Source organism: Mobula hypostoma, chromosome 20 (genome assembly GCF_963921235.1).
Source record: "Mobula hypostoma chromosome 20, sMobHyp1.1, whole genome shotgun sequence".
NCBI lineage: Eukaryota > Metazoa > Chordata > Chondrichthyes > Myliobatiformes > Myliobatidae > Mobula > Mobula hypostoma.
In genome coordinates this window covers 5,027,048-5,051,512 of record NC_086116.1, presented here as the reverse complement: position 1 = coordinate 5,051,512, position 24,465 = coordinate 5,027,048, and the positions used below count along the sequence as shown (strand labels likewise).

Here is a 24,465-nt window from a genome sequence, read left to right as displayed (position 1 = left end):
TATATGTATAAATTACCGAGCTCAGATGAAATAATTCCAGACCGTTACAGGGAGCAAGTTCGGAATTCTGCTAGGATTTAAAAGCCAATCTGAAAGAAGACGCAATTGAAGTGGATGAGATTGTAAGCCTAGATGGTGTAAATAGGAAGGCTCCATTCCCCACAGAGAGGGGCACAAACTAGTCGCATAAATGCAAAGTGGTCGGACAGGAGAAAAATATCGTCAGCCGACTGACTGCCAGAGACTGTGTGGTCTCGTTTAAACAGGTGCAGGGAAGAAAGGTGAGCCGGGTTCCGGACCGAGTGCGGAGTGGAGAGCATTTCTCCCACCCGCACCGACAGGCTGCGCTTCTGTGTGTAAAACTGAAGTAGCAGCAGGAAATTCAAACGGAAAAGGAAGCGAGTACCACTGTCTCTGTAAGTTGTGGCACCGAGCGAGTTGGGAGCGCAGTCCATTGGAAGGAGTACTTGGGCTGTGCGCTACTCGCCTGCCTCTGCCCGGCTGTGCGTTAAATCCGGCGTCCATGTATCGTCCAAAGGGGTTTCGCCTCTGTCTCCTGCTCCTGAACAGTCTCCATGCCTTATCTGCGGAGCCGAGCTACCGGTTTGAGACTGACACCAATAACATCGCAGTGAGCGCCAGCGACGGCGGCAGGGTGTATGTGGCCACCAACAACTCTCTGTACCAGTTCAACCGGAGCCTGGCGCTGGAGATGAGGGTGAGCACCGGGCCGCGGTTGGACGGGCCGTGTGCGCAGAGCAAGGGTTGCTGCGTCCCCTGGAGGTACACCACCAACGTGAACAGGATCCTGGTGGTGGACGAGAAGAACAAACATCTGCTCACCTGTGGCACGGTAAGGGGGGGCGCCTGCGAGTTGCGTCAACTGGGCAACATCAGCGACTTCAAGGAGGACATTATGGGCCGAGTGGCCACGCAAGATCTCCGAGCCTCCACCGTCGCTTTCCCAGTCAGATTCGGTGGAAAGTCTTACGTGCTGACGGCCGTCACGGCCACCGGCGAGGATAGCAGGTTTGTCCCCCAAAGCTGCGTGGGCAATAGCAGTTACTACGCGATAGACAGAACGCAGGTCTTTCAGAGATTACTGGAGGGATCGGACTTTCTTCATTATGACATCAGTTTTGAAGAACCGATTGCCTATCTTCCGTCTTCCGTGGAGCACCAATTTGTCCAGGGTTTCTTTTGGAGGAACCGTATCTACATTTCACTCAATACCAACATCCTCGGCCCCCAGATTTTCTTCGCGGAAGCTCCTCTGTTACAGTCCGACGCTGTGGTCGATGTATCCTGCCGACTGACCGGGAATGGAAATCTTCAGGTTCTATCATCCGCCCATATCCGGACCCCTCTCTCCCAGTCCTTCATGGCTGTAGTCTTCTCTAGAAAGAAACGACCCCAGCACAATGCCCTTTGCGTTTACAACTTGGAGCAGCTTAGCCGGTACAAAGGCGCGGAGAAGGTAAGTTTGCTCTTGGTCATAATTTAACCCAGGTCCCACGGTTAACATATCGAATTAAGGGCAAATAAATCACTAAAGCGGAGTCTTTCCTTGGCGTACACCAGCATTTGTCAAATAAACTTCCTGAATCCCAAGAGCACTCTGCTCATTTGAGCAGTGAGACCTGATGGACCGGTCAAGTGTGAGTAAATGGACAACAGATTAGCAGGCAGCATTTCGCGATAAAATTAGCTTACTAACTCACTGCAGAGACCCACATTAATGGTCCAAGATTACGGCCAGTAGACCATGCGACAGAGTGCAGAATTAGGGCATTCGTCCCATCGAGTCTGCTTTGCCATTCCATTGTGACTGATTTATTTTCTCTATCAACCTCGTTCTCCTGCCTTCTCCCCTTTGATACCCTGACTAATCAAGAACTAATCAACCTGTTTTAAATAGACCCTGTGATTTAGCCTCTGCTTCTGTCTGTGGCAATGAATTCAAATCTTGGTTGGGAGCTGAGGAATTTAACTTTATTTAATTAAATCAGGACTATCAACAGAGACGTTAATACTTGCTCATTATTTGGACCCACTGTGGCACTGTGATTTCACTGATTTAATTAGGAGAGAGAAAAGGGGAAGTTTTAGTTCTGGGCCCTGTGGAGATTGTGAAACTTACAGGCAAAATAAGGAAGTTTTTTACAGAACCAAGAATGCAAGGCAGCAGAAAACCTGGTTCAGTGTGGAAGGGGCTGGAGTGACATGAAAAAAAATTAGGAAGGCAATGAGGGTGCAAGAGAAATGTTAGAGGGCATGTAAAAGAGACCGTCAGGCCTTGGAAGGAGAGGGGATTAGAGGGATGGTGCTGGTAAAAACAGAATGAGAGAATGCACTCACACAATCTTTTTCCTGTAACTGGGAAAGCTAACAGTTTCATATTGTTTAACAGAAGCAGAAGTTTTGATTTACAGGGAGCTCAGGCTAAGACAATATAAAATTCATTAGGATAAAGCGTATAAGATGATGAGAGGCATTGATCGTGTGAATAGTCAGAGGCTTTTTCGCAGGGCTGAAATGGTTAGCACAAGAGGACACAGGTTTAAGGTGCTGGGGAGTAGGTACAGAGGAGATGTAAGGGGTAAGTTTTTTACTCAGAGAGTGGAGAGTGTGTGGAATGGGCTGCCGGCAATGGTGGTGGAGGCGGATACGATAGGGTCTTTTAAGAGACATTTAGATAGGTACATGGAGCTTAGAAAAATAGGGGGCTGTAGGTAAGCCCAGTAAGGTAGGGACATGTTCGGCACGAAGGGCCTGTATTATGCTGTAGGTTTTCTATATTTCTATGTTTCTAAAGCTAGAATTTCCTGTACAGTTCTGGTCACTAAAATTCAGGAAGGACTGAAAGCACCACAGGAGACAGTTTGTGAGAACTTTGCCAAGATTAATGAATGCTGGTTTGGCAGAAAAAGACAATTAGACTAATACAGTTTGCCTTCCAACACAGCTACTGAGGGGAGAACTTCCTCAGTAATGAGAGGCCCAGACGGTACAGGAGGGGCTGAGTTCCCTCAGCAGTGAGGTCTATCAAAGTGGGCATCAAACTAAATTAATTGTTGGAAGTTGTTCCCAACCGTCCCGGAGGTGCCACCTCACCCGTCCACTGAAAATTCGGAGTAAGGATATTAAGGTCCAGAAACTGGGTTTGAATTTTAACGCTAAGAAGAGGCTCACACTTAGGAACAGTGTGTAGAAGAGGATGCATAGGTGTGTTTAAGAAGGATAAGAAAAATTCATTTGTGCATTATGTATGATGTGTGTGATCATGGTCTTTCCATGACCATGATTGTTCTTGGCAAACTTTTCTATAGAAGCGGTTTGCCATTGCCTCCTTCTGGGCAGTGTCTTTACAAGCTGGGTGACTACAACCATTATCAATACTCTTCCGAGATTGCATGCCTGCTGTCAGTCGTCTCATGACCAGACACCAGCTGCTCCTATGGCTTCACGTGACCCTGATCGACGGGGGTGGAGGGCTAAGCGGGTGCTACACCTTGTCCACGAGTGACCCGCAGGCTGCAGAGGGAAGGAGTGCCTCACACCTCCTTTGGTCAAGATGTGTCTCCACCCCACCGCTCCAGAAAAGGTAGTGAAGATATAATTGAGTTCAACATTCAGTGTCCTTTTGCAAGAGATGCTGAACTGAACCTTCATCTCCTATTTCAGGGATGTATTAGATCTCACGGCATAATTGGAGGGGAGTTTTTATTACGAGTGTCCTAGACAATACTTCTCCCACAGCAAAAGCCATTAACAGAGACGAGGTGCTTTCTTTGGTTTAGGAGTGCCTTGATTTTACTAGACAGAAATATTGAAGGACAACAGCAGTCTCCCGGGTCAAAACATTTACAAGTTCCAATTTGTCCTCAGAATCTGAATCTCAATCAGATTTACTATCACTGACATACAGTACAACACATATAAACACTATAAATTACGTTAAGAAATATTGTATCTATAATAAAATAACTAGGGCATAAAGAGAGCAAACACAGTGAGGTAGTGCTCATGGGTTCATTATCCAGTCAGAAATCTAATGGCAGAAGGAAAAGGTTGTTCCTAAAACATTGAGTGTGTGTCTTCAGGCTCCTGTACCTCCTCTCTGATGGTAGTAATGTTCTGGGTGATGGGGGTCCTGAATGCTGGATGCTTCCTTTCTGAGGTATCACCTTTTGAGGGTCTCCTTGGTGCTGGGGAGGTTCGTGCTCATGATGGAGCTGGCTGAGTTTGCAAACATCTGCAGCCTTTTCTGATCTTGTGCAGCGGCCCCTCCAAACCAGTTGGCGATACAATCAGAATGTTTTCTATGGTACATTTGTAGAAATTTACTAGTGTCATTGTGACATACCAAACTCTTCAAACATGTGATGAGATATAGCCACTGGCATATTTACTCCACATTCTTTTCTGAGAAGATGTGGAAATGTTTGGATTTGAATATCAGTGCAGTCAGGATTTATCTCTGCAGCAGTGGCAGAATATCTGTAAATCATAGAATGGATGGAAGGACATTCCAAAGGACGGCATAATAGGTAGCGCTTAGCACAGCACACCAGCTTTAAGATTGAGGTTCCACTCTTACCACTGTCTGTTAGGAGTTTTATGTGTTTGTGTGGGATTTCTCCAATACTCCAGTTTTCTCCTACATGCCAAAAATGTATGGGTCTCGGACAGACAGCCCTGATGAAGAGTCTTGGCCCAAAATGGCGACACTTGCAGTCTGCCTTCAGCATGTCCCTGGTGTAAGTGACACATTTTACTGTATGTTTCGATGTTTCGATGTACATGTGACTAATAAATCCAATATCTAATCTCTCTCTCAGTTCACCAAAAAGTCCATGCAGCTCTATACTAAAACAATTCAGCTCGTCCCACATCCCTGTCCTCTCTCCAGAGCTCGGTAACATTTTCTTTCAGGTAACAATTCAGTTGCTCTTTGGTTGCCAGGCTGGAATCTGCCTCCACTGGATTATCCCCTGGCAGTTCACTACAGATCCTCAGTTTTCACTCTGTAAAATATCTTACCTGCTATGATTTGTGTTTCAACTACCAATCACTATCATTCTACACCCTCTAGCTTGTGACTTCTCCACCAATGGGAACAGTTTCTCTCTGTCAACTCTGTCTTAACACATCCTACTTTTAAATACTTCAATCTTGACCCCTTACCTTTGATTGCCCCTGTCCCCTCCCAATATTTTAGAAAAGACAGAGAAGCAGATAAAAGGGTTGGGATTGGTGAGGAGGGGAGTTTTGCTATTCATCAGGGACGATATCTTAATGGTACTCTGAGTCTATATGGGTAGAGCTCAAAAATAAGAAAGAAGCAATCACTCTGGCATTATACCACAGAACCCCCTAATGGCCACCAAGAAACTGAGAAACAGATATGCAGATAGATTAGGGAAGGGTGTAAAAACAAAAGGGTCTTTGTAATGGGTGACCAACTTCCCTAATACAGACTGAGACCTCCTTAGTGCAAGGGCTTTAGATGGGATAGAATTTGTTAGGTGCATCTAGGAGGGTTTCTTAAATCAACCTTTAGAGGCCAGCGAAAGGAGGGGCCATATCAGACCCCTGGTGTTGGATAAAGAGCCTGGCCAGGTGTTTGAGAGTGGAAACAGTTAGGGAACTCTTTCAGTTTTAAGATAGCTATAAATAAGGATAAGCATGGAGAGTATTAAATTGGAACAGGGCAAATTGATAGAGCATCAGGCAGGAACTCAGGAAAGTTAATTGGGAACAGCTGTTTTTTGGTAAGATCACATTTGACATGTAGAGGGTGTTTAATAGCCCACTGCACAGAGTAGGGGACGGCACAGATATGTTCCAGTAAGAAGAAAGGACAAGGATATTGAATGTTGAGGTTGTGAAATAGAAGATGTATGTCAGGTTTAGGATGCCAAAATCAAACAGAGCTGTTGAAAATTAAGAAGCCGGAAAATAACTCAAGGAGGTGAATTAGGAAAGCTAGGAAGGGCAATGAAAAGTCCTTGGCAAGTAGGATTAAAGACAATCCCAAGGCATTCTGTACATACATCAAGTGCAGGAGAGCAACTAGGGAGCAGATAAGGCCACCTGAGGAATAAAGTAGGGGACATGTGCTTGGGATGTGGGTGAGGATAAATGCATTGCATCAGTATTTACAAAGGAAAGGCCATGGAGGGTAGGAGGATCAGTGTAGAGTGTGCTTATTTGACAGGGCATTTCAAGATCAAGAAAGAAATAGTATTGCATCTCTTAAAGAGCAATGAGGTGGATAAGTACCCAGGGCCTCATGCGATAAACCCCAGGTTATTGAGAAAGGCAAGAGATGAGATTGCTTGGGCCTTGACCGATATCTTTGTGTCCTCTCTAGCACAGAGAAGGTCCTAGAGGACTTGCAAGTCATGGCTTGGCTTCGCAAACGAAGATTTAGGAAGGGGGCTGCCCACATCTGCTTTAGGCTGGCTGGTGGCTGACAAGGCCAATACGGGACAGGCAGGTCCAGCCACAGCGGCTGCAAGGGAAATTCTGTTCTGAGTTTGGTGATGCTGTGTCACGGTTCTTCCTCCTTCTCCTTTTGTCCTCAATGCCAGCCCTGCGTGCATTCTCGAAAGAGGAGACAGAATGGTGAACGGTGTGTCGCCAGGCCTCACAATCGGAGGCTAGGTTAGACCACTGGTGATGGTCAATGTGACAGGCACCAAGGGATTTCTTCAAAGAGTCCTTGTACCTCTTCCTCGGTGCCCCTCTGTCATGGTGGCCAGTGGAAAGTTCGCCATACAGCACAATCTTGGGCAGGCAACAATCCTCCATCCTGGATGGTGGTCAGTACAACGGCTCTGTACACGCTGATCTTTGTGCCTTTCTTCAAATGCTTGTTGTTCCAGACACTTTTGTACAGCCTGCCAAATGTGCTGTTTGCCTTTGCCAGTCTGTTGTCAATCTCCTTGTTGATCTTGGCATCTGACGAGATGGTGCACCCCAGGTAGCTGAACTGGTGGACCGTCTTCAGCTCTACCTCACCGATGGTGATGCGGGGAGGGTGGTAATCTTCCTGAGGTGCGGGCTGATGGAGAACTTCTGTGTTCTTCAAGCTGACTTCCAGTCCGAAGAGCTCAGCAGCCTCCGCGAAGCTGGATGTTATACGCTGCAGGGCTGTCTCTGTGTGGGCAACAAGGGCAGCATCATCAACGAAGAGTAGCTCTCGGATGAGTTGCTCCAATGTCCTGGTGTGGGACTGTAGTCGCCTCAGGTTGAACAGGCTGCCATCGGTGTGGTATCGGATGTAGACACTGTCCTCGTCATCAAGGTCTTCTGTGGCCCTTTCGAGCATCATGCTGAAGAAGATGGTGAAGACAGTCGGCACGAGGATGCAGCCTTGCTTTACTCCATTGCCTTTTGGGAAGGGTTCTGAGAGGTTGTTGTTGTGTCTGACTTGGCCACTGTCATCTTCATGTAGCTGGATGACAATGCTTAAGAACTCAGGGGGTCATCCCAGTCGTTCCATGATTTGCCACAGACCTTCCCTGCTCATGGTGTCGAACGCTTTGGTAAGGTTGACAAACGTCATGTATAATCCCTTGTTCTGTTCCCTACATTTCTCCTGGAGCTGCCCGAGAACAAATACCATGTCGGTGGTGCTCCTGTTGGTTCTGAAGCCATACTGGCTCTCTGGGAGGTGTTCTTCTGAAATGATGGGCACCAATCTGTTCAGGAGTACTCTTGCGAGGATTTTTCCTGCGATAGAGAGCAGAGTTATCCCCTGGTAATTGGAGCAGTCGGACTTTTCCCCCTTGTTCTTATACAGGGTGATGATGACTGCATCACGGAGGTCCTGTGGTAGTTTACCTTGTTCCCAGCAGCAGACAAAGAACTTGTGGAGTTTGGTGTGTAGCACTGGACCCCCGTGCTTCCAAATCTCAGGTGGGATTCCATCAGCTCCCGCTGCCTTGCCACTTTTCAGCTGCTCTATGGCCTTGACTGTCTCTTCTAGGGTTGGAATCTTGTCCAGTTCTGTTTTCTCTGGCTGTTGTGGGATGTGATGAATTGTTGAGTCTTCGACGCTGAGGTTAGCACTGTAGAGAGTCTGGAAATGTTCCGACCACCGGTTCAGGATGGACACCTTGTCTGTGAAGAGCGCCTGACCGTCTGCACTGCGCAAGGGACTCTGGACCTGGTGCGAAGAGCCGTACACTGCTCTCAGGGCTGCATAAAACACTCTGTAGTCACTGGTGTCTGCACAAAGCTGAGTTCTCTTTGCAAGGTTGGTCCACCACACATTCTGAATCTCTCGAAACTTGCGCTGGAGGTTGCTGCATAGGAGGTGGAATGCTGCTTTCCTATCAGGACAAGACAGCTGAGCAAGGTGCACCAGCAATTCTTAGATCTCCTGGTTGTTTTCAACGAACCAGTCCTTGTTCTTCTTTGTGGAAAACCCTAGGACTTCTTCAGAGGTTTGCAGGATGGTGGTTTTTAGGTGTTCCCAAAGCACTTCTGGAGGGGAGTCTATAGGGAAACTGGGATTCTAAAGCCTTGACTGAAGATTCGTCTGAAAGTCAGCTTTCACTTCAGCTGACTGGAGGCTGCCAACCTGAAACTTCTTCCTTGGAGCATCTCCTCTCTTTGGCTTGGGTTTGAAATGGAGATTGAGTTTGCAGCAGACAAGACAATGGTCCATATGACACTCTGTGCTGGGCATCACTCGGGTGAGTAAGACGCCCCAAAGGTCTCTCTGGCACACCAAGATGTAGTCTATGAGGTGCCAATGTTTGGACTGAGGATGCATCCAGGTTGTCTTCAGACTGTCTTTCTGCTGAAAAATGTGTTAGTGATGGTGAGTTGCTGCTCCACGCAAAACTCTAACAGAAGGCACCCATGTTTGCCAAGTGCTCCTTTCCAGGCTTCTGAATCTTGGCCGACTCTGGCATTGAAGACACCAAGGATGAAGACCTTGTTGTCTGCAGGGGCGTTCCGTACGAGGTTGAGCAAATCAGTGTAAAACTTGTCCTTTTCTGTAGGATACACTTGAAGAGTGGGGGCGTAAACACTGAAGAGTGTGGTGTGCTGCTTGGTTCGAAGTGGGAGGCGCATGGAGATGGTGTGGTCGGAGTGACCCGTTGGCAATTTTTCAAGTTTGGAGGCAATGGAGTTCCTGACCATAAAGCCAACGCCAGAAAGGCGTTTCAGTCTCTGGCTTGCCTGACCAGTAGAGGGTGTAGCCGGCACCATGTTCTTGAACGTTATCTTCCTCTGGGAAGTGGACTTCACTGACAGCAGCGATGTCAACATTCAGTCTTGAAAGTTCATGCACAACTGGAGCGGATCATCGTTCTGGGCGACCACTGTCTGCTGTATCGAGCATGGTTCTGATGTTCCAGCTTGCGAGCTTTAGCCCTTACACTCCTTGTGAGGCAAGTGTGTACCTTTTCCTTTTTGTTGTTGTTCAACCGCATTTGAGGATGCCTGTTGACTGTGGCTAGCCAACTGGGGGAAATGGAAACAAGCTTTGGTTAGGCCCCCTTTTCTAGGCCCCTCTCCGTGTGGAGCAAGCAGTGCTGTCCCGAGAGAAGGCTGCTTGGTCATTCAGGGTGCTGCCAAATGATATCGTCGTCTTCGGGGTCAACATCAGATGACCCATACACCTGAACTGCCTGCGTGCCGGATCAGAGCTGCGGCTTCCAGTGTCATCTTCCACCTGCCATTTTCACCCCTTTCCCATCGCTGCAGGGCTTGACGAATGGTCGGGGAGGATGGTCGTAGATGTGGGCGTGTCCTTTGGCCTGCGCAATGGTATTTTAGGTGGAGTGCAGTGTGCGTGGTACTGGCCCTACCCTTTACATCCGGGGTTCATCTGCCATAGCCTAGCAAGCTGGGACGGTGACAGCGAGGTCCTCGGGTTGTAGAAGTTACTTCAGAGTGTTCTTCTCCGAGATGGATGGCCTGGCAAGGGTAACAGGCCCCACCTGCCCGGGTTTGGATTCAGAGTTGTCCTTCTCCTAGGCTGGCTGCCAACCAAGGCTAATGAGCCCAGCCTACCCAACCAGTTATACTGCCGGACACTCGGTCGCGCCATGACGTAGCAAGCTCGGTGGAAACGGGGGGCACCGACGAAAAGGTGTTGCTATGGACACAGTAATGTAGGAGAGGCCATTTGCAGTGGCCTACTGACTAGCAGGCCAGACAGTGACCACGCGGTGATCACTACACCGGGAAAGGAGAGGCGATGTATTGCGCGTACACTTTCCCTGGGTGAGCGGGACGTCAGGCCCAGACCTCACCCGCCCCCCTTGCAAGTACCTGATGTTGTTCCAGTATTCAGTAAGGGAAAGGGGAATAATGCTGGGAACTATAGACTGCTGGGTCTCATGTCAGTGTTTGGAAAGATACTGGAGAGAATTCTAAGGATAGAAGTAATGAGCATTTGGAAAACCATTGCCTAATTAGGGAGATCCCGTGTGGCTTTGTGCAGGGCAAGTTGTGTTTTATAACTTGTTTGGGTTTTTTGAGGAGGTAATGAAGGTAGAGCTGTGGATGTTGTCTACATTGATGTTTGAGAAGATCCCTCATGGGAGGTCTGCAGAAGATTACGAGTCATGGGATTGTTGGTGAATTGGCCATCGGGATTCAGAACTTGCTTGCCCATAGAAGTCTGAGGGTAGTGGTTGATAGGACTCATTCTAGCTGATGTTCTACAGTGATCTACACTGAGATCTCAGCTGTATGGGATATATATCAATGACCTGGTTGAAAATGTAGATGTCTGAGTTAGTAAGTTTGCAGATCATGGACAGATTGGTGGTGGTGTGGGTAACAGAGAAGACTGAGAAAGGATACAGTGGTTTAAAGATCAATTGTCTATTTATTTATTTAGAGATACAGTGCAGGATAGACCTTTCCAGCCCAACAACCCATTGATTAACCCAAGCCTGATCATGGAACAATTTACAATGACCAATTACCCTAGTTAACTGGTACGTCTTTGGCCTGTGGGGGGACACTAGAGAGCCAGAGAAAACCCACGTGTACAAGGGAAGAAGGTGCAAACCTTCTTACAGGGGACTCTGGAATTGAACTCTGAACTCTGATATAATAGCACCATGCTCTCTGCTATGCTAACGTGGGGAATATAGGCAGAGATATGAAACATAAGATAATTGATTGCATAAGTATTCACCTCCTCCCCCACCCCCTTTAATATGACACACCCAATCATCACTTGTGCAGCCAATGGGTTTTGGAAGTCACATGATTAGTTAAATGGAGATCTGTTTTTGGAGACCTGTGTGCAGTCAAGGTGTTTCAATTGATTGTAGTAAAAATACACCTGTATTTGGAAGGTCCAACTGCTGGTGAGTCAGTATCCTCGCAAAACGTACACCATGCAGTTAAAAGAACACTCCAAGCAACTCTGCAAAAATGTTATTGAAAAGCACAAGTCAGGAGATAGATACAAGAAAACTTCCCAGTCACTAAATATCCCTTGGAGTAAGTACAGTTAAGTCAATCATCAAGAAATGGAAAGAATATGACACAGCTGTAAATCTGCCTAGAGCAGGCTGCCCTCAAAAACTGAGTGACCACCTCGTGCAAGTAGAGGACGAGTGAGGGAGGCCACCAAGAGACCTATGACAACTCTGGAGGGGTTACAAGATTCAGTAGCTGAGATGGGAGAGACTGCACATACAGCAACTGTTTATCAGGTGCTTCACCAGTCGCAGCTTTATGGGAGAGTGACAATACGTGCAAGAAATAGAATGATACGTGCAGGAAATAGAATGATAGGTACATTATGTAGGCAGAAGGGATTAGTTTAGTCAGGGATTTTGATGACTAATTTAATTAGTTGGGCACAACATCATGGACCAAAAGGCCTGTTACTGTTCTATGTTCTGTGAAGGGCAGCACAGTAGTGTAGTCATTAGCACAATGCGTTACATTACCCACAACCAGAGTTCAATTCCTGTCACGGCCTGTAAGGAGTTTCCACATTCACCCTGTTACTGTGTGGGTTTCCTCCAACAGTCCAAAGACCTACTGGTTGGTAGGTTAATTGGTCATTGTAAATTCTCCCGTGATTAGGCTAGGATTAAATCAGGGGATTGCTGGGCAGCATGGCTCAAAGGACCGAAGGGCCTGTTGTGCGCTGTATCTCAATAAATAAATAAATAAATTCATTCATTCATTCTGACTCTCTTGTTCAGGGACTGGCCCTGGACCCACAGTGGGGTGGGAGAGAGGTATTTGGGGTTGCTAGAGGCCACATGCACAGGCATATGACCCCAAGTTATTCTGTGCTTCTGTGCAATTACCGCTAGAAAAGAGCTCTAGAAAATTACAAGGGTGGCAGAAAGGAGCTCAGGAATGAAATTAGGAGACCGAGAGGGGGCCATGAGAAGGCCTTGGCGAGCAGGATTAAGGAAAGTCCCAAGGCATTCTACAAGTATGTGAAGAGCAAGAGGTCACACTCTCGTCATCAGGGACTACCAACATCCAGGTCACGCTCTCATCATCAGGGACTACCACCATCCAGGTCACGCTCTCATCATCAGGGACTCCCACCATCCAGGTCACGCTCTCATCATCAGGGACTCCCACCATCCAGGTCACGCTCTCATCATCAGGGATTACCACCATCCAGGTCAGGCTCTCATCATCAGGGATCCCACTGTCCAGGTCATGCTCTCATCATCAGGGATCCCACCATCCAGGTCATGCTCTCATCATCAGGGACTCCCACCATCCAGGTCATGCTCTCATCATGAGGGACTCCCATCATCTAGTTCATGCTCTCATCATCAGGGACTCCCACCATCCAGGTCACACTCTCATCATCAGGGACTCCCACCATCCAGGTCACACTCTCATCATCAGGGACTCCCACCATCCAGGTCATGCTCTCATCATCAGGGACTCCCACCATCCAGGTCACACTCTCATCATCAGGTACTACCACCATCCAGGTAACGCTCTTATCGTCAGGGACTCCCACTGTCCAGGTCATCGACCCATCATCAGGGACTCCCACCATCCAGGTAACGCTTTAATCATCAGGGACTACCACCATCCAGGTCATGCTCCCATCATCAGGGATTCCCACCATCCAGGTCACGCTCTCATCATCAGAAATCCCACCATCCAGGTCATGCTCTCATCATCAGGGATCCCACCATCCAGGTCATGCTCTCATCATCAGGGACTCCCACCATCCAGGTCATACTCTCATCATCAGGGACTACCACCATCCAGGTCATGCTCTCATCATCAGGGACTCCCACCATCCAGGTCACACTCTCATCATCAGGTACTACCACCATCCAGGTAAAGCTCTTATCGTCAGGGACTCCCACTGTCCAGGTCATCGACCCATCATCAGGGACTCCCACCATCCAGGTCACGCTTTAATCATCAGGGACTACCACCATCCAGGTCACGCTTTAATCATCAGGGACTACCACCATCCAGGTCATGCTCCCATCATCAGGGATTCCCACCATCCAGGTCACGCTCTCATCATCAGAAATCCCACCATCCAGGTCATGCTCTCATCATCAGGGATCACACCATCCAGGTCATGCTCTCATCATCAGGGACTCCCACCATCCTGGTCACACTCTCATCATCAGGGACTCCCACCATCCAGGTCACGCTCTCATAATCAGTGACTCCCACCATCCAGGTCATGCACCCATCATCAGGGACTCCCACCATCCAGGTCACACTCTCATCATCAGGTACTACCACCATCCAGGTAACGCTCTTATCGTCAGGGACTCCCACTGTCCAGGTCATCGACCCATCATCAGGGACTCCCACCATCCAGGTAACGCTTTAATCATCAGGGACTACCACCATCCAGGTCATGCTCCCATCATCAGGGATTCCCACCATCCAGGTCACGCTCTCATCATCAGAAATCCCACCATCCAGGTCATGCTCTCATCATCAGGGATCCCACCATCCAGGTCATGCTCTCATCATCAGGGACTCCCACCATCCAGGTCATACTCTCATCATCAGGGACTACCACCATCCAGGTCATGCTCTCATCATCAGGGACTCCCACCATCCAGGTCACACTCTCATCATCAGGTACTACCACCATCCAGGTAAAGCTCTTATCGTCAGGGACTCCCACTGTCCAGGTCATCGACCCATCATCAGGGACTACCACCATCCAGGTCATGCTCTCATCATCAGGGACTCCCACCATCCAGGTCACACTCTCATCATCAGGTACTACCACCATCCAGGTAACGCTCTTATCGTCAGGGACTCCCACTGTCCAGGTCATCGACCCATCATCAGGGACTCCCACCATCCAGGTCACGCTTTAATCATCAGGGACTACCACCATCCAGGTCACGCTTTAATCATCAGGGACTACCACCATCCAGGTCATGCTCCCATCATCAGGGATTCCCACCATCCAGGTCACGCTCTCATCATCAGAAATCCCACCATCCAGGTCATGCTCTCATCATCAGGGATCACACCATCCAGGTCATGCTCTCATCATCAGGGACTCCCACCATCCTGGTCACACTCTCATCATCAGGGACTCCCACCATCCAGGTCACGCTCTCATAATCAGTGACTCCCACCATCCAGGTCATGCACCCATCATCAGGGACTCCCACCATCCAGGTCACACTCTCATCATCAGGTACTACCACCATCCAGGTAACGCTCTTATCGTCAGGGACTCCCACTGTCCAGGTCATCGACCCATCATCAGGGACTCCCACCATCCAGGTAACGCTTTAATCATCAGGGACTACCACCATCCAGGTCATGCTCCCATCATCAGGGATTCCCACCATCCAGGTCACGCTCTCATCATCAGAAATCCCACCATCCAGGTCATGCTCTCATCATCAGGGATCCCACCATCCAGGTCATGCTCTCATCATCAGGGACTCCCACCATCCAGGTCATACTCTCATCATCAGGGACTACCACCATCCAGGTCATGCTCTCATCATCAGGGACTCCCACCATCCAGGTCACACTCTCATCATCAGGTACTACCACCATCCAGGTAAAGCTCTTATCGTCAGGGACTCCCACTGTCCAGGTCATCGACCCATCATCAGGGACTCCCACCATCCAGGTCACGCTTTAATCATCAGGGACTACCACCATCCAGGTCATGCTCCCATCATCAGGGATTCCCACCATCCAGGTCACGCTCTCATCATCAGAAATCCCACCATCCAGGTCATGCTCTCATCATCAGGGATCACACCATCCAGGTCATGCTCTCATCATCAGGGACTCCCACCATCCTGGTCACACTCTCATCATCAGGGACTCCCACCATCCAGGTCACGCTCTCATAATCAGTGACTCCCACCATCCAGGTCATGCACCCATCATCAGGGACTCCCACCATCCAGGTCACACTCTCATCATCAGGGACTCCCACCATCCAGATCACACTCTCATCATCAGGGACTCCCACCGTCCAGGTCATGTTCTCATCATCAGGGACTCCCACCATCCAGGTCATGCACCCATCATCAGGGACTCCCACCATCCAGGTCACACTCTCATCATCAGGGACTCCCACCATCCAGGTCATGCTCTCATCATCAGGGACTACCACCATCCAGTTCATGCTCTCATCATCTGGGACTCCCACCATCCTGGTCACACTCTCATCATCAGGGACTACCACCATCCAGGTCACACTCTCATTATCAGGGACTCCCACCATCCAGGTCATGCTCTCATTTGCTGCTGCCATTGGGAGGGAGCTGCAGGAGCTTGGGTCCCAGCCCACCCGGTTTTGGAAACGTTGTTGCCTTTCCGCTGTTGAACTCCTGAACCAGCATGGATAACTTCACTTTCCTCACCACTGAACTGATTCCACAACCTATGGACTCACTGTCAAGGACTCTACAATTCGTGTTCCCTGGATTATTTATTTATTACTTCTTTTTATTGTATTTTCAATGTTTGTCTTCCTTTGCACAGTGGTTGTCAGTCTTTGTGTTTTTTCATTGATTCTGTTGTATTTCTTATTCTGCTGCAAGAAAATGATTCTCAGCATAGTATATTGTGATGTGTACTTTGGACTTTTGAACTTTGAAGTAATGGACAATGCCCATATAATGCTCTTAATTGCATTGTAGTCATGAACTGTATAGACATGACAGGTTATATATCGGACAATTGTTTGTTTCTAGAGGAATTCCTTTGGGGCATCGTGATAGCCTGGCTGTTCATGTAACGTAATTTTAGCGCTAGCAACAGAGGTTCAACTCCTGCCACGGTCTATAAGGAGTTTCTATTCCCTACCCCCACCCCAATAACTGTGTGGGTTTCCTCTGAGTGCTCTGGTTTTCTCCCACAAACCAAAGGTGTACAAATTAGTAGGATAATTGGTGACATGGGTATAATTGGGTGGCAGAGGCCCATTGGACCAGAAGAGCCTGTTACCGTGCTGTATCACTAAATAAAATTTAAAACTACCCCTTTGATGAACACTTTGCTAATGTTGTGCATTGACAAGCTGCTATGGAAAGTTTGATTGCAGGGACCCAGGGAGAGCTGAGTAATTGGATACGCAATTGATGATGGGAAGCAGAGGGTGATGGCAGAAGGTTGCTTTTGGACTGGAAGCCCATGACTAGTGATGTTCCCCAGTGAACAGTGCTAGGGTTGTCGTTATTTTTCATCTACATCAATGATTTGGATGCAAATGAACAAAGCATGGTTAGTCAATTTGAAGATGACACTAACATGGGTGGTGGTCATTAACAGTGAGGGTGGCTCTCATTATTACAGAGTGATCTCAGTCAGCTAAGTGGGCTGAGGAATGGCAAATGGAGTTTAATTCAAACAAGGGCAAGGTGTTGCATGTTGGGAAAGCAAATTAAGGTTAGGAGCTCCAAATGAGCATTATGGCCCCTGGGGATGTTGTAGAACAGAGGGACCTGTGGGTATAAGTGCATGGTTCCCTGAATATGGGATTGCAAGTAGACAGGGTGGCCAGTATGGCCTTCATTGGTAAGTGAATTGAGCATAAAAGTTGGGATGTTACATTGCAGTTGTACAAAACGTTGGTAATACTGCATTTGGAATATTGACTTCAGTTTTGGATGTCCAGTTATTGGAAAGCTGCTATTAAGCTGGAAAGAGTGCAGAGGAAATATTCAATGACGATATACCAGGACTTGGGGAGTGAGCTGGGATTTTTTTCAATGGAGCATAGGAGAATGAAGATCTTATAGAGGTGTAGAAAATCATGAGGGGCATAGACAGGGTCAATATGTACAGAGTTGGGGAATCAAGAACTGTTGGAAAAAGGTTTAAGATGAAAGGAGAGAGATTTTGTTGAAACTGGGGTGAGAAATCTTTCACCCAGAGGGTAGTCAGGATATGCAATGAGCTGCCAGAGGAAGTGGTTGACCACATTTAAAGGTACTTGGACAGGTACGTGGACAGGAAAGGTTTAGAGAAATATGGACCAAACACTGTCAAATGGGAGTAGGTTAGATGGAAATCTTGGATCATTTGGACCATGTTGTGACTGGAGAATCTGAAGAAGTTGATAAATATGGAAGTGTTTATTCATCATGAAAAACAGGCATTTGCTTGGAGATCCTCTTGGTAGAGTTTCCTAACCTCAAAGTATACCAAGACTTTATATACTTGAGGAAATTGGTGATGGTAGAAAATTCAATGTAATTTCAACAGCTACAATGACTTGCTTACTTCAATATTTTCTGCCTGACAAGTGATGCCTTTGAAGTACGCATTTACAGTAGAAGCACAATGCAGTTGATAAGATGCCTTGAAGGTTCAAATGTCTTTTCTGGGGCAAACTGATTCATATAGGTTGTTATAAGCTTCTAAGGACTGAGAATCTAAATGCCCGAGATTCATGTTGTGAGAACTGACTGCCACAGGAAACAGTTGAGGCCAGTTCATTGGCTATATTTAAGAGGGAGTTAGATATGGCGCTTGTGGCTACGGGGGTCAGGAGGTATGGAGGGAAGGCTGGGGCGGGGTTCTGAGTTGGATGATCAGCCACGAGCATAATAAATGGCGGTGCAGGCTCGAAGGGCCGAATGGCCTACTCCTGCACCTATTTTCTATGTTTCTATGTTTGATATGCTAGGTGATAATATCAGACTGCTTTGCAAGCTTCCTTGAATTTGGATACTATGGTACAAATAACTCAGCCCATAGTTGTCTGGTTCGTTACAAGTCAATTAACATAACCCCATTGTCTAATGTTTGGTTGAAGCTTATGAGAACTACCTCTTAACAGCCAGCCTGTGCTGTGGGCCTGCAGTCTGTGTTCTGTTAAACAATACGGTTTGTTTGCAAAGCTGTCCTTTTAAACTCAAACTGATCACTGCTTGCCATCTACAAGAAGAAACGAAGAATGGTTCTCGCTTGAATTGATACCTGCTACATCAGAATCAGGTTTAATATCATAGAACTATTTCATGAAATTTGTTACCTTTGTAGCAGCAGTACAATGCAATACATGGTAAATATAGAAAAAACTGAATTACTATTAGTATATGTATGTATATATAATAGTTAAGTAGTGCCAAAACAGAAATAAATTTTAAAAAGTTAATGAGGTAGTGTTCATGGGTTCAATGTCCATGTAAAAATTGGATGGCAGAGGGGAAGAAGCTGTTCCTGAATCACTGAGTGTGTGCCTTCAGGCTTCTGTACCTCCTTCCTGACAGTAGCAATGAGAAGAGGGCATGTCCTGGGTGGTGGGGGTCCGTAATGTTGGACGTTGCCTTCCTGATACACTGCTCCTTGAAGGTGTCTTGGATACTACAGAGGCTCATACCCAGGATGGAGATGACTAATTTTACAACTTTCTGCACCTTGCTCTGATCCTGTGCAGTAGCTGATCCACCCCATCCCCCATACCAGATGATGATGCAGCCAGTCAGAGTGCTCTCCACAGTACATCCGTTGAAGTTTTTGAGTGCTTTAGGTGACGAACCAAATCTCCTCAAACTCCTAATGAAATATAGCCACTATCTTTCCTTCTTCATAGCTGTATCCATATGCTATGTTCATATAACTCCATAATTCTCAAATAATCCTTTATAGATTAAGGGCCTGTTTCTTTGCTGTTCGACTTAGTCTCTGTTTGGGATATTCACATCAATCATAGGCATCAAAACACTGTGAAAAACTTTGCTTTGCATGCTATCCATATAAATAACATTGTCTCTCATGTCTGGCCCAACAAAGTGCAGAAGCTAGTGACTGGCACTACTGACCACAGTGACAGGATTGGTCTGGTAAGATCCATTCTACTCCTTGCTCAGCATTAGCCACAAACCAGTCCCTCCATGTCTCCTGGGCCAGGAGGAATGAGAAGGGATGAAAGCTTCCAGTTAAAAGTGATCTTCTGTAAAGAGAAAGAGAGATACTTTGGGATAAGAGGGAGAGAAAGACTGGGGAGTATAAAGAAGGAAAGACACTGGGGGTGGGGGGTAGGGAGAGAGAGCAAGAGAGAAAACAAAAGGACATGATATTATTAAACAAATTTTATATCTGCATTTATTAAAATGGTATTGTTACTATTAATGCTTTTCATTGCCTTTTTACAGTTTGTTGTTAATTTTGTTGCCCTTTTAGAATCAATCAGACAGAACACCACTGTTTAATTACCCTGGATTGCTCTCAGTGTCAGCGACATTGGTGCAGAACTGGACTGTACTGTTCCTTGGGGCAGAAGATGGACGACTAATTAAGGTCAGGACCATTATTTACAGGTTAACTATATAACTTTACAAAGTCCTTCCTAAAGTGGCTTCATACTGTTTTGACAGAGCTGTACATTTTATTTCTGTTGAGGATAGCTTAAGTACTTTAGGACAAAACACAATGTATAAATTTTATTTAGAAATAGTGAGCCAATCTCAGGCTCCAGATATGCAAGTGTTCACTGTCTATCGCGGTCTGGGATAGTGTTGTCAGTGGAGCTGCTGTGTGTTGGGATTTCGGTCAGAAGATTTTGCCGGGATTGGCTTATTGCGAGAGTACAGTCTGCTGGTTTTGCCATTTCTGGGAACATTCCATAGGGAAAATATTGCTAATCTATGGGTTTGGTAGACTTCTATTTTTTTGTTATTTTACTGAGAGATACAACAGGATACAAGCCCTTCTGACCTAGTGAGCCCATGTCACCCGACCACACCTACGTAACCAATTAAACCATTATCCCACTATCCCATACGTCTTTAGAATGTGGAGGGGAAACCAGAGGACCCAGAGGAATTTCACGTGGTCCCAGGAAGATTGTACAAACTCCTTACACTCAGTGGTGTGAATTTAACCACTTCCTTTGGATCTAATGTATTGCCCTTTCTCTTGGAGTCTTTCTCTTCACTGAGACAATCCTGCCAGGCTGTCACAGGGAGTGTGTATTTATGGACCAGTGCCAATTCCTGATTGCTCCACAGCCAAGTTTTGGGAATGACACTGAACTTAGCTTGGTCCCACCATAAAGCAGTGGCCATGTCTGACTTGTAGTTTGAAAACTCCTTTCTGGGTGTTGCACACCCATGCTCTTTTGCACACTTGCCTTGGGTCAGTTTCATGCTCTATTTGCCAGTGGCCTGAGTTGGCACGATGCTGGCAGAACTCTGTGGGTCAGGCAGCATCTGTGCTGGCAAAAAGTGTGAGGCAACATTTTGGGTCACAATCCTCCATCAGGACGGGATTGGCACTTGCACGAAGTACAGGAGCAGAACTTGTTGCACACACAGCCATATGGTCCATAGTTTTCTAACAATTTTAGTAGATAGCAGTTCACAATCTGCAGGCTGAGGATCCAATTTTGCTGCACAGTGGATTCCGCTGACCATTGTTACAGGCGTTTGAGTTCATGCTGCACTCCAGTGACCTGAGCATGTGATCTGAGGTGTCAGTATGAGAGAGGTCTGCACTCTTAAAGTTCAAAGTAAATTTGTTATCAAAGTACATATATGTCAACATATATAACCCTGAGATTCATTTTCTTGTGGGCACATTCAATACATCCATTATAGAATAAATTAATAACCAGTATAGAGTCAATGAAATACCACATCAACTTGGGCATTCAAACAGTGTGTAAAGGACAACAAACTACAAATGCAAAATGAAAGAAATAATAAATAAATTAATAAGCAATAAGTATTGAGAACAGGAAATGAAGAGTCCTTGAAAAGAGTCCATAGTTTGTGGGAACTTTTCAATGATGGGACGAGTGAAGTCGAGTGAAGTTTTCCCCTTTGGTTCAAGAGCCTGATGGTTGAGGGTGAATAACTGTTTCTGAACCTGATGCCGTTGAGTCCTGAGGCTCCTGTATCTGCTGCTGTGCTTTCTTCATAATTACACTTGCGTGCTGGTCCAAGGATACATCCACCTGTCACATTGAGGTGTTCTGGGCCACATTTCAGCCTCTGCTCAACCTTTCCAAATCGGTCTGGCACATAGATCGATAAAACCTTGCATTCGGTTTAATTGGGCAGGCCCTGAATCTTCCTCTCCTCTGCTCCACTTCAAATATGCCTCGACCTCATCCCGACTCAGCCTTGGAGGAGTTATATCACCACCCTCTCAAAACACTTCATCACTGTGGACAATAGTCATTGTCTACTGCTACTGGACAATGTGCTACAAGTACTACTGGACAATAGTCATTCAGGCAGGTTATCATATTCTTGTTTGGCATTGGTATAATTGAAGCCTGCTTGAAGCAGGTGGGTACCTCAGACTGCCAAAGAGAGAGGTTAAAGATCTCACCGAACACTCCAGCCAGTTGATCAGCACAGGTATTTAGTACTTGGCCAGGTACCCCGTCTGCTTTCTGTGGGTTTGCTGCTGACACGCTGGCTTCGGAGACTGAAATATCAGGATCACTGGGGGCTGTGGGAGTTCATGATAGCTCCTCCATGTTTTGACGGTCAAAGTGAGCATAGAAGGCATGAGTTCATCTGGACGTGAAGTCCTGTTGTTGCCAATGTTGAGTAGGGTCCCTGTCTCTCAGATGAAACAGTTTGCACTGTTGGGTAAAGAGGCCGTGAAAAGATCTCATGGCACCATGCAACTTTCACCATAATCCTGACCAACATTTATCAAGTTCTCCAACTTCAGATACTTACTTCCTGTTTCAGATTATATCAGAACTGGCCACTTCTGCCTATTATCATCCAGTTCAGTTTTATTTTCTCTATTAGTTAGTCTGGCTTGCTAGGCATGTCCTGTAGTCTTTCTTTGAAGAAGAATAATATGATTCTAACCGCTGCTTTAATTATCACAACAGCAGACATGGTCTCATCATTTCAAAGATATTTCCTTTCTGGACCCAAATCACCACTCAGCTTCTTTGCTAACGAATTATATTTGTTTTCTTCCTTCCCCACCTCTAATTAAGGGTTCCATACCTGAAATGTAACTGGTTTCTGTTTCTACAGAAGCTGCCTGATCTGTTTCCCTTTTTTTCACCAGTGAGTTATTTGTGGACCCTGGGGAGGGGGGGGCACAAACTGAAGCACAACCCCACAGAGAGACGCCACACCTTTTGCTCAAGTGGACAGTTGCCAGTACTCATTAATGTCCTTCACTGTCTCTCTCATTGCCTGAGAGGTTGTGGTATTGTCCCCTCCATTCTTTCTGGTGCAATCCAGTTCCCTATTAATGAACTGATGAACATCGGGATTAATGTTGAGTACTGAATGGATGGGATATTTTCAACACGTGAAGTTTAAACCTGAGAGCACATCAGAAATTAAACCAGAGCCTGCTGATGACTGTCTTTATATTGCACACAGAGGGAGACATCCGGACCACTGAAACTATTTTTCACGTGCAACCAAATGTCTGCAACTTGTCATTATTACCGAGAAAACACCAGTGTTTCTTCAGCCAGCACTTGGGCAGCCCTACTTCCATCCTGTGTTCATGCTGATACACAAATGCTAGAAAATCTTGGATTGCTTTGCTTTCCTGGTTAGCTTTATTTCCCAGGAGACCAATACTGGCAGAGAAATCTTGCACGGGATCAGCTGGGAAGTTAACATCCCAAGATGTATTGGCGAGTCCTGGATCAAAACCGAAGATCAATTAGAAATCCAGAAGTCGAGGCCTGATAGCTGGAGCCCCAAGTCTGTGAATCTCTGTAAGTATGTTGCGGGAGATGTGCGATGTGTGCGAGACCGAGCAGAGTGGAGGTTGAAGGATGAAGACACCCATTCCTGGAGTTAGAGGTAGTCCTGATGAAGGGTCTCAGCCCGAAAGGTTGATTGTTCGTTTCCACGGATGCTGCCCGACCTGCTGAGTTCCTCCAGCGTGTTGTGCATGTTGCCTGGAGTTAGAGGAAGGTGACTGTCTGAGGGAGAGAGGAACAGTACTGTTTTAATGCTGTTGCTTTGTCACTTGGTACATTCTGTATTATTCTGCTGAGCACTGGAAAGGGTAGTGACACTTGCGGGCTAACTGCCAGCACGTCCTTGGCTTGTTAACACGAACAATGCATTTCACTGTATGTTTTGATGTACATGTGAGAAATAAATCTGAATCTGAATCAAGATCTCCACAATCCTGATGTCTGAACTCTGAATAATCTCTCTGTGTACAATGTCATGCTCATACCATCCCTCTTTCACAGCTGTGAAACAGATTTTGTATCAAAAATAGCCAAGTTACTAGTAGCCTCTGTTGAATCTTTGCAGTCAAATGAGAAGATCACAGCATGAATGTCTGTGTTCAATGGTGACGTAAAGGAAGAATGGCAATGCACAGTATATCCAACTCAGGAGGGTATCTGACTTGCAGTAGCAGATACATGTGAGCACCACCATCTTGTTGGTAGTAAAGTTCAGCGTTCTGGGGGGTGCTGTCAAAATTGTCTCTGAGAGTAACTACCATGCACATAGGAGTTGGTCTGCATTGCAGCTGCGGTGTGCTGGAGGCGTAAGGAATGAGTATTTAGGTTTGTGAATGAGATGCTAATCAAGTGTGATGTTTTTGTGTTGAATGGGGTCAAGCCTCATTGGAGTTGTTAGAGCTGCATGGTACCATACTGGTTAGCACAACGCTTTACAGTACCAGTAACCCAGGTTCAATTCCCACCACTGTCTGTAAGGAATTTGTGCACTCTCCCCGTGACCGCGTGGGTTTCCTTTGTGTGCTCTGGTTTCCTCCCACAGTCCAAAGATGTACTGGTTAGTAGGATAATTATTCATTGTAAATTGTCCTGTGATGAGGCTATGGTTAAATTGAGGGTTGCTGAGTTGCATGGCTTGAAAGGCCAGAAGGTCCTAGGCCGTACTGTATTTTAATAAATAGATGTATAGATAATCAAATTAAGGGAGAGTGCTCCATCACACTACACAGTACTAACTCATCCCTGGTAGCTGTGGAAATGTACTGCTGTTATTCACCTATGCCACTCCAACAGCATCTGTTGAGTGTGTATCAAGCTTCAAA

The 24,465-nt window shown here is 46.6% G+C and overlaps 1 protein-coding gene across 1 annotated transcript in view; it reads left to right on the top strand.

The window, feature by feature from the left end:
- Positions 1-383: 383 nt before the first annotated feature.
- LOC134359293 (plexin-C1-like) overlaps positions 384-24,465 on the top strand; it is a 182,538-nt gene continuing 158,456 nt past the window's right edge. The window contains exons 1-2 of the mRNA XM_063072290.1: positions 384-1,477; positions 19,627-19,743. Coding sequence (XP_062928360.1) covers positions 524-1,477; positions 19,627-19,743 — 1,071 coding nt within the window. The 5' untranslated portion in view covers positions 384-523. The remainder of the gene's footprint in view (positions 1,478-19,626; positions 19,744-24,465) is intronic.